This window comes from Molossus molossus, unplaced genomic scaffold, assembly GCF_014108415.1.
Source record: "Molossus molossus isolate mMolMol1 unplaced genomic scaffold, mMolMol1.p scaffold_m16_p_8, whole genome shotgun sequence".
In the NCBI taxonomy this organism is placed as follows: domain Eukaryota; kingdom Metazoa; phylum Chordata; class Mammalia; order Chiroptera; family Molossidae; genus Molossus; species Molossus molossus.
The window spans coordinates 23,330,439-23,344,221 of record NW_023425402.1 but is presented as its reverse complement, the minus strand read 5'-3'; the positions used below and the strand labels follow the sequence as shown (position 1 = coordinate 23,344,221).

The 13,783-nt window shown below is 44.4% G+C and overlaps 1 protein-coding gene across 1 annotated transcript in view; it reads left to right on the top strand.

Annotated features, from left to right (window-relative positions):
• Window positions 1-13,783, top strand: part of CILK1 (ciliogenesis associated kinase 1) — a 53,183-nt gene that overhangs the window by 23,734 nt on the left and 15,666 nt on the right. The window contains exons 5-6 of the mRNA XM_036249215.1: window positions 4,425-4,546; window positions 5,491-5,570. Coding sequence (XP_036105108.1) covers window positions 4,425-4,546; window positions 5,491-5,570 — 202 coding nt within the window. The remainder of the gene's footprint in view (window positions 1-4,424; window positions 4,547-5,490; window positions 5,571-13,783) is intronic.

The following is a 13,783-nucleotide window of genomic DNA, read 5'->3' as shown; positions in this document are numbered from 1 at the left end:
CCTGTATTTATCTGTCTGTGACTGGCTGAGTTCACTTAGCATGATGTCTTTACATTTCATCCATGTTGTACCATGTGTTGGAATTGTCTTCTTTTTAAAGGCTGAATCATTTTGCAGTGTGTGGGTATATGACATTTTGCATATACATTCATCCGTTGATGGACACTTGGGTTGCTCTTACCTTTTGGCTCTGGTGAACCTTCCTGTTCCTTTAAACTCTTCCTTTCCACTGGCCCCTTCTCTTTAGTCCATAAATGTGCCTGCCATTCTCTCTGGTCAGCCTCAGCCCTCTCTCCCCTTGAACGTCCACACCTTTCCTTTCCTCATCTTACCTTCCAAACAACTCCTTTTGCCGTCATTCCCCACCTACCACTGACTTTCCACTGAACCGAGCCAGGCATCTCCCTCTCTCTGCTACAGAAGCTCTCCCTTACAGTCACCAGTTGCCAAGTCTAGAGTCATTTTCTCAGGCACTTTCATGCCTGCAGGGTTGGGTGCTGTTGACCACTCCCTTCTCTCCTCTCCAGGGCTATGGGACTCTGCATTCACCCAGCTGTCCTCCCTCTTTCTTGCTTTTCACCGGTTCTTCTATGGTTCGCCCCGTAAATATCGGTGATTAATCGCATTCTGTTCTTAGCAATTTTTTCTTTGCTCTGCCTCTGCTCCTGAGTAATTTCATTCAACCCCCTTGCTTCAGCAACCTCACCAAATCTATCTTTTTTATGCATTAGAGCAGGGAGTAACCAATGTCCCACGTTCTGTTTTTGTGAGTAAAATGTTGTTGGGCCACAGGCATGTGCATTTGTTTGCATATGCTGACTTCATGCTACAAGGGCAAAGGGGAGCAGTTGCTGCAGAGACTGTACAAACTAGAAAGCTTAAAACATTTACTTTCTGTCCCTTTGGAGAAAAGTTTGTCCACCCCTGCTTCAGGGCCCTGTATCGAATTCAGTGCTTGAATTTTCTAGAATGTCTGCATCCCTGGTGCTCATATTTTCTCCCCTTCTGTTAATTATTCACCCAGAAACCACAGCTCCTTACAGGTGACCTGTGTGATCCCACTTTCTAGACATCTCATCCATCCTGTGTGCTGCTGCTGGAACGATCTCCGAGGTGTTCAGCTGCTCACACACTGTCTACCGTTTATTGAGAGGCTGTTTGGGGCCAGGGGCACCTGAGGTGCTTTACACACAGTCTTATTTCATCCCCACAGCTGTCTGATGTGGACAGTGTTAGTGTCTTGAGTTTGCTCATGAGAACAGCTGAGGCCCAGACTCGGGAACTTGCTTGAGGGAGACACAGCTCTAAGCCACAAAGCTTAGTTGCAAACCCAGGTTTGTCCGAAGGTTTCCGTGGGTACCCATCCGCCTGGCATCCAAACAATGTCTTCCCCTCCCACTTCTCCAGATGAGCTTCCTTTAGACCGGTCGGTGTGGCTCAGTGGATGGGGCGTCATCCCATGGACTGAGACATCCCGGTTCGATTCCCTGTCAGGGCACATGCCTGAGTTGCGGGCTCGATCCCCAATAGGGAGCATGCAGGAGGCAGCCGATCGATGTCTCTCACATCGATGTTTCTATCGCTCTCTCTCTCTCTCTCTCTCTCTAATAAATAAATAAATAAATAAATAAATAAATACATTTCTTTTTTTTTTTTTTTTAAATGCACTTCTTATTTTTCAGACACAGAGAAGGATACTCCGTTCTCACATGCACCCTCACCTGTGAGGGCTCCCCTCTGGACACACCCTTTCCCTCCCGCTGAGTTGTCTAGGTGTTACTGTTCCTTAAAGTCATATTCGTGTGCCACTCACTGACTGCTCAGGGTTCAATAACTACTACTCCTTGAAACATCTCTGATGTTCCTTGTCTCTGTCATTCCTTTGGCCCTTAATATGATCTTCTTTATTGAGTCACATATATTTTGTCTCTCTTCTACATTAGGTTGTTTGCCTCCAAAGGGCAGGCACTGTGTCTCATGCCCAGGGTATCCTTGGGGCCCAGAACATGGTACAGCAGGTCCTCAAGTGATGTCCTTTCCTTTAACATCTTTTATGTATAACACTGATATCTTTTAGCCTGTGATACCACTGGTTTTGTTATACATTGTTTCACTCTTTCCAAGAACCTATGGATGACACAGTACTTCTCGTAGTTTTGCTGATGGTTAAGAACCTTTATATGTGGGGATAAACTGCCTGTTCGGACTGCTGACCCAGGTTTAACCTGCTTCTCTGCGTGGGGACAGCTGTCCTGCCTTTTCCTCTCCTGTGTCAACCTCTCCTGAGATCAAATAAGATGCCTTTTTTCTGGAGAGAGATCTCTGTAAAAAGAGACACATGGAGTTCTCCACGCAAAAATAATTCTTTTCATATCAAGCTAACACAGATGGTAACCCGCTCATGAGCCTCGCGTGGAAACAAGAACTGTGAACCAGTTCTTGGGCCAGTAACTCACGCTCAAAACACACTGCAGGCTGACCGCGGAAGGTACCCTACTCCTTGCCTAGAATTCTCCTCTTGAAAAATTTTAGAACTTTCTTCATTTTCTTCTGAACAAATGTGCTGCGGGTCCACTGAACATCTCAGCCGTTGCTCGCGATGCACTTGAAGCCAACAGGCGGAAAAGATGTCTGCAGTCTGCAAGACTCCGGGGAACACGACTTACAAGTTCAGCAATGTTTGTTTTTGTTACTCATGAAGGACCAGGAATCCAACCCAACGAAAAGAAGTAATCAGCCCGGTTGGGTCATTCTAGAAGGCCCTGCCCATTTGGCCAGAACAGCTGAGGATTTCCTGCCAGAGGGGCGTGTTGGCAGGAGCCTGCCTTTCAGGGAAGAGGCTGCAGAGAATCTTATTTTGCTCTCAGTCCCTGGCCATCGTCCTCTCTCTTCCCAGCTGCTTGAAATCACTTGATCGTATCGTACATTCCCAGGCTCTCATCCCTGGGGCACCTTATTACTGAGCGTCCTTCCAGATTTGCCTATTAATGTTAACATTTTCCTTTTCAGACATTGCATTTGTTTATAAAAGGGATGTTCTTTTAAGGAAATTCAGAAATAATGAGGGCTTTACAATGTGTTATTATTGGACTCACTTCTCTGCGAGGAAGCGGCCTTCTAGTATGACAGGGCTCATCCCACTGGCCAGTGACCCTTTGAGACTTCCTGCAAGGAGCCAGTCTATCCAGTTCCAATCATCTAGTGAGCAGACCAGTAGCTGGGTATCTCTGGTTGCCGTACACAAACAAGATTGCTGCTCACCGTCGGCAGAACTAACGAGGCGAGAAGAAATGGTTTACACACGGTCGTACTCGTGTGTGTTCCCGGAAGAGGAGTACAGCGTGTACGCAAGGCTGAATAATAAGGTCATACGGCATTTTCTTAGTCACTCTAGTTCTTTGTGCCTGACTTTTTTTTTTTTTTTTTTTTTTTTTAAATCCTCATCTGAGGACATTTTTCCATTTTTTGTTCAGACAGAGTAGGAGGGAGAGAGAGGAAGAGAGAGAGAGGGAAACATCGATGTGAAAGGGACACATCGAGTGGCTGCCACCCGCACGACCAACCAGGGCCGGGGACAAACTGCAACCGAGGTACGTGCCCTTAGCGGGAACCGAACCCGGGTCTCTCTGGACCGCAGGCGGACGCTCTAACCGCTGATCCAAACTGGCCAGGGCTGTGCCTGACTTTTATTGCCTCTGCTGTTCTTGGAAGTGGAGCTCTTTCTCCCCCATTACTTCAGAGTCTTTCCAAACAGATTTCTCTTCCTTCTCCGTCGAACTCACCTTGCACACAGTGCTGTGTGTCTCGTGGACACTCGTGAACCAGATGGAGTTGGACAGAATCAGGCTCTCGGCCTCTGTTTGAACAATTTCTTGTTCATGTCTGCAGACTGTTAACTCACGATCTTGCCCCAAAGCAACTGCCTTCTCCAATACAGGCGTACCCCAGATATATTGTGGGTTCAGTTCCAGACCACTGCAATCAAGCGCATCATAATCTTTTTGCTGGTGGAGAGTCTTGCCTTCAACTTGTAAAAAAAAATGCAACATCTGTGAAGCGCAATAAAACGAGGCCTGCCTGTACTAGAACAGTCAAAGCCTCATCTGACAGTGGATTCTTGTCTCCACGCCCGAGGCACGAATCCTGTTATCTGGAGGGAATGTGCCTAAGGGAGGCCTGGCTCACTGCCTGATCCTGGCAGCTGCAGAAATACTAGTGAAGGTCAAGCATTTACCTTCCAGCCAGTTAATCAAGATAGTTTTCCACGTAAAGTTGCTGTCGATTTCGTAGGAAGACTATTACTTAAATTGTTGTTAACATATGAATTGTGGTATTTCTAAACTCTTTGGAAGTATACACGGGTTGCTTTTCTTTTTCAACAACAGTGTCTCTCTAACTCTTTGTTTTTCCTCCTCGCCTTTCAGTCTTTAAAGAAGCTCAACCATGCCAATATAGTGAAATTAAAAGAAGTTATCAGGGAGAATGATCATCTGTATTTTATCTTTGAGTACATGAAGGAAAATCTTTACCAGCTCATTAAAGAAAGGTGCGGTTTGGTTTTCATGATCTTAAAAATAAATATCGCGAAACGGACGTTTTTTCTTTCTGCTTTTTTTCCCTCCCCAGTCACGCTCCTTAGGCTTTGCTGTTTAAAGTTGCCCATTGACAAGGGGCCCGATGCACATCCCTATTTCAGAGGCCTTGCGATAGCTTCACAGAAGCTAGTTTTTCGTGTTTCAAAGGGTTATTCACCCAAAGCTCAGATATTTAACAGATATTCTGGAGTTCTCCCTTCCTACAAGGACACGTGAGCAGAGCAACTACAAGTCGGGGGGTGTAGCAGCTTCATTCATTTTGAGACCTCCATCGAAAATGTCTGGGTTTATTTCATTTCCTTTCTTGCCACAGTGCTCAGGGGCTTGTGTGCTGGGCAGAGGCGACCGAGAAAAAATTGCCTGCTATGGTCATTGTGAACCTTAAAAGCGAATCATGTAGAACTTCTTGGGCACATTCTCTTGGTGGCAGATGAGAGCCATTCCCAGCCTCCCTCTGATTTCGGTGAACAAGAATTGTCCTCATTGTCAATAATAGTCATGAAGCTGCATGGTTTGCCCAACCGGGGGGGAAATGTGCTATCTGCTACATGTCATAAAGCCTCACATTTTCCCCATTAAAATTGTCCAAAGTTTTCATTTATATTATGGAGAGAGGAGATTTTTGTATGCTATGTTAGAGGGAATTTTGTTGGGGGCTTAACTATAATATATTTCATCATTGCTTCTTTGTAACAGAACTGAATATATTTGGTATGTATAAGGTAGCTCTCCTGTATGGATAAATGGTTGTTTTCCTTTGCTCTTTATTATCAAAGGATCTGGACAAATTAGCATGTGAACAAATGTTTTCATAAGTTCTTACCATATAACCAAAATGAATCCTGTTTTCATTTGTAAATCTAAGTTTATAACTTTTTGCTTCTGATCCATACAGAAATAAGTTGTTTCCTGAGTCTGCTATAAGGAATATCATGTTTCAGATACTACAAGGACTGGCATTTATTCACAAACACGGTAGGTGATTTGGGTTATTGTTCTTTTGCACAGCAGTGAAATGTCATCCGGTGGATGTAGAAAACATCAGTGTCTTTTATTATCGATTCCCAGAAATGGTTACAGATTTGACAGGCTGACAATGGATTTTGGAACACATTATCTTCCATTTCTTGATTTCTGAATGTTCCTCAGTATGTATCATGTCTGTGTGTTCTTATTCTTTAGGCTGTAACATTGAGCTTGTTGGTTATAGATCTAAAATTATTCCTGACCGTTAACTGGTGTATTAATGAGAAACCTAAGATTAGAATTAAGAGTAGTTTAACCCACTGACTTCTCATTTTCCTAATGTGTTTATATTTCAGTTTGTTCATAAAGGTTCAAGATTTATGCAACAGAGGAAAATAAATTAGCAGAGAATGAAAAGGCAAAGGCAAAACAAGCTCTGGATGTAGCCAGGGGCGAGGTTAAGCTGCAAAATGCATATCAGCATGTTTCATCTAAGTGGAAGAAGTGGGTTACAGATTTCATTCTGAGCTTGCTTTCTGACAGTGCAAAATGTGAAACATGATCAATTACAACCTACAGAGTTTCCCTGAGGTACAAACAATCCAGTTGCCCCAGATGGGGCAAACTGTACTTGGTACTGAGACCAAAGAGGTTCTCTTATGTGTCCTTGTAGAAGGGACAGTATGTGAAGGGACTCCAAAGTGAACACAGTAATAGGTTATTGGATAACTTTCATGTCATATCCCTCATTACAGGACAATTGTATCACCTGATCAGAGAAAACAGTTCTCCTGAGGCCCATTTAGGGTTGTCTGATGAGTCCAAGGAAAGATGAGAGTATCTAGAGGAATGGATGGCCGCACACCCTTCAGGAAATCCTCTATCACTACTGCTCTTCTTAGTGGAGCTTTTGAAGGATATCGAGTAGCAGTGAGTTTAAGGTTGTATTTTCCAGCAAGTACCTGAGACATTATTATTAGTCTTTGTTACTAACTGGACGAGACCCACCTGGGGTTGGATCCATACCTTCCAGTGAACACAGAGCTGCAGGATGGATGTTCACCAGCCGAGCCAGGTGGCCCCTCAGGCGGTCATTTGAGGTCACTTTAGTATATAGATAGATGAGCAAAGCGGCTGATCTTGCACAGGCAGAAATCCATTCACTCCCAATCTAAGGATATTGTTGCCATTGCAAATACTGCACCAACCAGTGAATTTCGTTACCCAAAAAGGAAACTGAGTGGAAACCCTTTGATCATACAGTCGGTTCAGACTGGACAGAAATCAGTAGAGAGTAGAAAAGACCACATGCAACAGCCTGTGGCACCTTCCGTCTGGGATGCTCCCAGCCTATCCTTTAACCCCACCAGCCTCTCAGAGTTAGCCACTGAATGAGATACAAACAACAGACTGAGGCTATCTGGGCAAATTTGTGTCAGCCTCAGGCATGTGCTGTTGTAATCAGGAGTAATTGCAAGACTGAGACCCATTGTGAACCAATTCCAGTAAAAAGGACTTGGTAAAAGGTGTTTGATTCTGCTGATTAGCCTGTAGCCAACCAGAATTCACAACGATGGTATGAATTTGCAAAACTCGAAAAACTTGTAGTGAGACATTAGGGACAAATAAGGGGGAAAAGAGTCACTTACTAGATGTAAGAGCCCAGGAAATCTAAGGGACAAGAAATCAAAGAGATTCTCAAAAGAGAAAGTCAACCAGAATGTTTTTCAAGTAGGGACCGGCCATAGCAGCTCAGTTGCCTGGGCTACTTGCTCAGTGCTGGAAACTGAGTGGGGACATAAAAGAAAGTGAATATTCTTGGTCTTTCTCTTCCTTTGCTTTTTTGCTGCTTTCTTGAGGCTCAGATATTTGTTGCCAGAAAGAGCATGTGGCCTTTTATACATCAAATGAATACGCACATGTCCCCTCTTACATGTGCATGCACAACTACATATACACATATGCACGTGTACATGTATCTACACATACATTCCTCTCCCTCATGCATGCATGCACACACATAAATGCACATGTATATGTGCACACTCAGTACATATTTGTATCTGATAATTTAGCATCTGTATACTGTTGCATCAAAACAGCTCTGGGGAACTCTGTACTGTCAGTTTCCTTACGCACCTTAGACACTCAGACTGAATGTGGGAGGCTCGGTTTATTGAGAAGGTCAGACCACCTTTACTGTGTAGCCCCAGCACTGTTGCTGTTACCAGAGATTCTTGACACTTTGCCTAGTTCTGGTTATAACTTAATGACATCTCATCCGTCACTTTATTTACTTCCATGCCAATTTCTCAGGTAGAAAGGATGGATGGCATCTGTTCCTCCCAAAGAGGTTTAGAGAGGTTTGCAGACCAGTCAAAGGTCCCGCTGCAATGAAGTGGTAGAGCAGAGGTGAGCTCAGATACCTGTGCCCATTTGCCACGCTTCAGTAGGAAAACCTGTCTGTTCTCAAAGCGAACAAGATAGTAAAAGATTAAAAAAATATAATGATAGTAGTTGTAGGTGGATATTAATTTTACAGGTTTTACCTCGTTTTCATTTAGTGAATGTTTTTTGGTACCTTTTTAATAGTACTTATATAGTATTGACTTGACTTCGGTTAAGTGCACATGTAGCCCCATATTACTTCTTTTTTCCAGTCATGGAAAAAAATAGCCTGAAGTACTATGGAGTACTGTCTCGTGAGTTTCAGACCTCTCCCTGCGAGCGGGTTATCACTGTGAGAAGGCGCGTTCTGTCCCCGGGGAGTAGACTCCTTTGAGAGGGGAGGGCACACTGAAGGTAGTTGCTGTGGTCATAGTTCATGCCACTGAGTTCTTTCCCCACACCCAGAGTGAAAACACGATCCTGCTTGGGCCTGACTGAGCAGTGCCAAAGTATGTATACCTTGCAGGAATTAAATAATTAATGCACACCGTGTTTCATCCTTAACCTACCCGCACAAATATTCAGGTCACACCTGTCCACGCCGGTAATCAGAAACGCATCCATTAGGTAGCTTGGAGAGCAATGCTTTGCCCCAAGACGTGGTTCTCTGCATCTGTGTTTCACCACTGTCTTCCTGTGCATGACCTTGAGTCCGCCCTTGGCCTTTCTGTATGTTGCTGTCCTTGTGGCCTTCTTTATAAAAACATTGAAGGTTTAAATTCAGCCATATCTGTGAAATGACACCTTCCACCATAGGTAGGTGTGCAACAGAAATTCATAGTGTTTGTCTTCTCCGGTCATTCCCATATGCTCGCATCAGGTTCATCATTAACGGCGTGTGGCAGAGAGGAGAAAGCCTTCTTTGTGGCTTGATGGTTTCCTTGCCCCAGGGTTCCTCATGAAAAGTAAGCACAACACATTTTCTGCCAGGATGAAAGAGAAAATCCCTCTGTTACTCGACTGGCAGGAGGGACCCTGAAATTAAATTGAAGGGCTGTTCCTGAATTATAAAAGCCAAACAGTTTTGAACAGGAAAGGTCTTACGTTAACAGCACGTTGCTGTTGCATGACCCCTGAAGAACTCAGCTGTCTGGGTTTGCGCTGTGAGTCAGAAGTAGGGGGGAGAAGTGGACTCTTGCTACAAGTCCCCATGCACACCTCAGCACAGCGTGAATCAGGGAGCAGATCAGAGTGTGGGGCCACCTTCTCACAGGCAGTGGGGCACATCGCTAGCCTCACAGCCTGGATTCTTATCTGCAAAAAAATGGAGCCGTGTCTGCCTGTTCACTCTACCAGGTTGTTGGGAAGAGAAAATGAGAGGCTTCATACATCTAGTAACAACAAGCTCGTGCTAAATGCTGCTGTAAAAGCTTTGCAAATATTAACACATTGAATCCTGCAAAACAACCCCATGAGATAGATGTTGTTATTTACCCATTTCACTGATGAGGGGAGTGAGGCACAGAGAGGTTAAGTGATTTGCTAGCCAGGGAACAGAATTGGAATTTGAAATTGGGCAGTCTGATTGGTCTGCACACTTAACCACTATGCAGTATTGCCTCTCTTGTGGAACTAGGAAGGTTTTGTTAAAATAGAGATGAGCTGTGGCCGATTTGGCTCAGCGATAGAGTGTTACCCACAGACCAATGAGTCGTGGGTTTGATTCCAGCCAAGGACACATACCTGGGTTGCAGTTTGTCCCCAGCCCTGGTCGGGGTCATGCAGGAGACAACCAGTTGATGTGTCTCTTTCACATTGATGTTTCTCTCTCTCTCCCCATCTCTCTCTCTCCCTCCTACTCTATCTAAAGATTAATGGAAAATTATCCTCGGGTGAGGATTAAAAAAAAATAGAGATGAAAAGTAAATGTACATTTACCAAGGAATACTTTTAATTACCAAGGAATAGAACTCATGGGCATACGGCTAATAATAGCTATTGGTATTATTCAGTAATAAAAAGAGCAGAGGCCTAAATTCTGCAGACATACTCATGAATGTTCCTCGTTATAAAGGCTTCTACTCGAATATATTATAACAGACAACATATGTCATCTGACAGATACAGTTTTCACCAGCCGATTTTAAGAGTCTGTTTGCAATTAATTTTTTCCCCTAGCCATTTTCCCTCTGATTGTTTATGTGGGGCCTGAAGGATGATCCATAGAAAAGAGAGCTGCCTAGAGGGATGTACAGGGAACTAGAATCTTCACTCTCCTCATTTCATTAGTGCATCTGTTCTCTGTGGGAGTCGAATTAAAGATGAGTTAGCAGTGAGGGAGAGGATAAAGCTTAACTGATGGGAGGAGGTAGTCTGAGTTCACGGGAGCACGACCCATGGTGGAAGCCAGGTACAGGAATACTGGTGTTTGAGCACAAGTCGATATGATGGGATAAACTGAACAGGTGATGCAAGCCTGTTGAGCTGGGTGCTGTGGTTGGTGGTGGCGGGGCTTGGGTTCTGGAGGACAAATGACTCATTATGAGAGAAATGCCACGTAGGTTTAGAAATAATCATTTGGCCCAACCAGAGGAGAAAGGGGGAGTCTAAAGGGAGAAACAGCATGAATCTGGACTTGAGGGGACCAAAACCACAAATCCAGATTTAGTTGCATGGACTGAGAGGGACAGAGTAGAGCTCCATAGTGTAACAGCTGAGGCACATTCTTGGTAGGATTGTGAATAATTCACCCACCCCCCATGACTCACTTTTCCCATCTGTTCAGTAAGAAAACAATGTCTTTCATTTCACTTCCTATTGGGTTGTTTTTAGCGCTCGGAGTTTTTAGGAAGAGAGACCATGGTCTCATGGTTCATGCATCTTCAGGGGCCACGGGAGCCTTCCGGGATGCACCGAGCAACAGTCACTGTCCAATAACTGCTTGTCCGTTTTCACATTCTTAAGTCAGTCCCAAGATGGGAGCACGCAGCCAGGCCTTCTGGGAGCTGGAGGGTGCTCTGAAGAACACAGGGTCCAAACACAATGACTCAGGGACACTGAGTCTTAGAATGGACCTCGCCCACTCTGGTGGGCGTTGATCATCTTTATTTAATTAGGCTAAGAATAAGCCATCCAAATTTGTCCGCGTCAGAAATGCTTCCTTTCATTTTAAAGGCCATTTTTGACTAATACTGAATTACTGATTGAATTTAAACCAGCCTCAAGTTTTCTTTCTGTAAACCTGAAGTTTAATGTACTCTTAATTTGGTTAGGATGCTTAAGGAATTGGTATGAGGAAGGCCATTGGGTATATATTGGTACAGTGGCCAGATAAAGAGTGAAGCGATGATTATGTCCTAATATAACCCATGTGGAGCTTGACCTAGTCCTGAGCCCTGGTGTCTTCAGAATGATGAACATAATACATGACATCTAGTGCGGTTTTCACATACAACCACATTACAGTCACCCACCTCTTCCTCTAGAACAGAAAGGCGTTTGGGAAGGTGACCCTGACTAGTAGATTTATTTCTGCTGGCGCGCCCTCTGTGATGAGGACTTCCTGCTCTGAGCCCTCAGTGTCTCCCACGTGGCGTCAGGGGCATTGCTCTTCTCTCTCTGCTCGGCTGCTGTCTTGTGAGGCTTCCTTCCTCCCGTCCTCCCAACAGCCCTGGTCTGCTGTCTGTTGCCCCTGCCGACTTGGCCCAGGTCTATTTGTCACTATTCAGTTGCTTCATGTTCCCTACAATCCTATTCAAGTCCTTGGTCAATCAGTAAGAATGTTTTATGAGGCCACCATGCTCCTGCCACGGCGTTAGCTGTTCAAGAGAGATGTAACTGTGGCCTCTATCCTTAAAGTGCTTCATCTGATTATTGAGAGATGATGTAACATATCGGAAAAGGATAGCACTCTGCTCAAGTTTACAGGGGAGGGCCTATGACATCCACCAAGGCAGAAACCATGTCCATTTGGGTTGCTTCCGAATCCACAGAGCCTGACCCAGTGCCTGGCATGGAGTAGGCCCTCCTGGAATATTTATTGGTAGAGTGAATGAATGAATGATAGCATGCAAGCTAACATTAGAATGGCTTCATGGATGGAAGGGAAACTCAAAGCAAGTCTTAAAGGATGACAAAGATCAGGATTGATCTAGACAACATGTATAAGGGCACAACACTGTTAAAGGGAATAAACACAGTGAACCTCAGGAAAATGAGGCACTTTACCTGATTGGAACACACTTTACACAGATTGGTGGTGAGTACTGGATAACAATTTTATCTCTTTAGATAGGCTGAAAGGAGTTCAGGCTTGTTAAATACTTTAAAAGGAGCCATGGAAGGTTTATGTGTGTGTGTGTGTTTGTGGACGGGACCGTGACAAAGGAAGATGGTATTTAAATTACCAGGAAGTGTGGGACAAGCTGGAGCAAGGAAGACCTGCTGGGAAGTGGCAGTGCAGGGACAGGCCACGAGGGCTGGATCTGGGAGGGGCCAGTGAGGAAGGGCACACCGGACAGACAACCAGGTATTTCGATGAGAAAAGAGACAGTTCCATGACTGTCTGGGGAAAGATGGATGCAACCTAACTACAGGGTGTCTGGGTGTCTTATCCAAGGTTCAAGAAGGGAGATGGTTGGGAACAGGTCGATGTGGGGATGACAGTGACATTCAGCTGCTACCCTCAGAGACATAGGCCTAGAAAAGTGTGGAGAAGCCACAGTGAGATGCAGATTTGAGCATTACCGACATGGAGGTGGCTAAGGAATGGTGCAGCTCTTCAGTGACGGCTATTCGTGTCTGCCATAATGTGCCAGCTGGAACCTAACTTTCACACCAGGGGTAATGATAGCACATAACAAACAGAGTGAAACCTTGGTTCTCAATCGTCTCCCATCTCGAACAGTTTGCTTCTCAGCCCCACAACCCTTTCCTGCCGATACCTGTATGGTCAACCACGCGTCTCTCAGGCGACAAACAGAGGAGAGAATGTGAGAGTAGGAGTCAGTTTCCTGCTAATCCACACGTTACCATCTCAGGAAATTGTGCTCTGAATATTTTCGTGTTCTTTTGCTTTTTGCTTTTGTTGCTGCTTGTTATTATTAAATTTTCTTTTCTTTTCTTTTCTTTTTTTGTTAATCTTCACCTGGGGATATTTTTTTCCATTGATTTTTAGAGAGAGTGGAACGGTAAGAGACAGAGAGAGAAACATTGATGCAAGAGAGACACATCAATTGCTTGCCTCCCACATGCACCCTTACTGGGGCCAAGAATCAAACCTACAACCCAGGTATGTGCCCTTGACTGGGAATCAAGTCCAAGACCCTTCAGTGCATGGGCTGACGCTCTAACCACTGCTCAGGGCTATTACATTTTTATTTTTTTACTGTACAGTTCATTTCCTTTTTGTTAAATTTTCGTTTACATGTCACAGCCTTTTTGTTTTTAAGGTGTTTATGTATAGAGTAAATTATACAGTTAGACATGTGTTGTATATAAGAAGGTTAAAACCGAATTATATGGGGGTCTGGAATGGATTAATTCAATTTACATGATTTCTAATGGGAATAAATGAACCACCTTCTGGAACAAATTAAGTTCGAGAGTCAAGGTTTCACTATAACTCCATTAGCAGCATTAATGGAGTTGTATTTCCAATTTGGGTGTTCTATTAAGATTAGGGTCACATGCAAGATATCTGTATCAACTATGCTCTCTGTAAAGGGGGTTCTGGGTTTTCAGAGGCATGTTTCATTGATCAGTGGGTGTTTGAGTGCACCTGGAAGGTTGGCATGTTGAGTGTCTCCTGCATGCACCCCCAAAGCTTTGCTGTA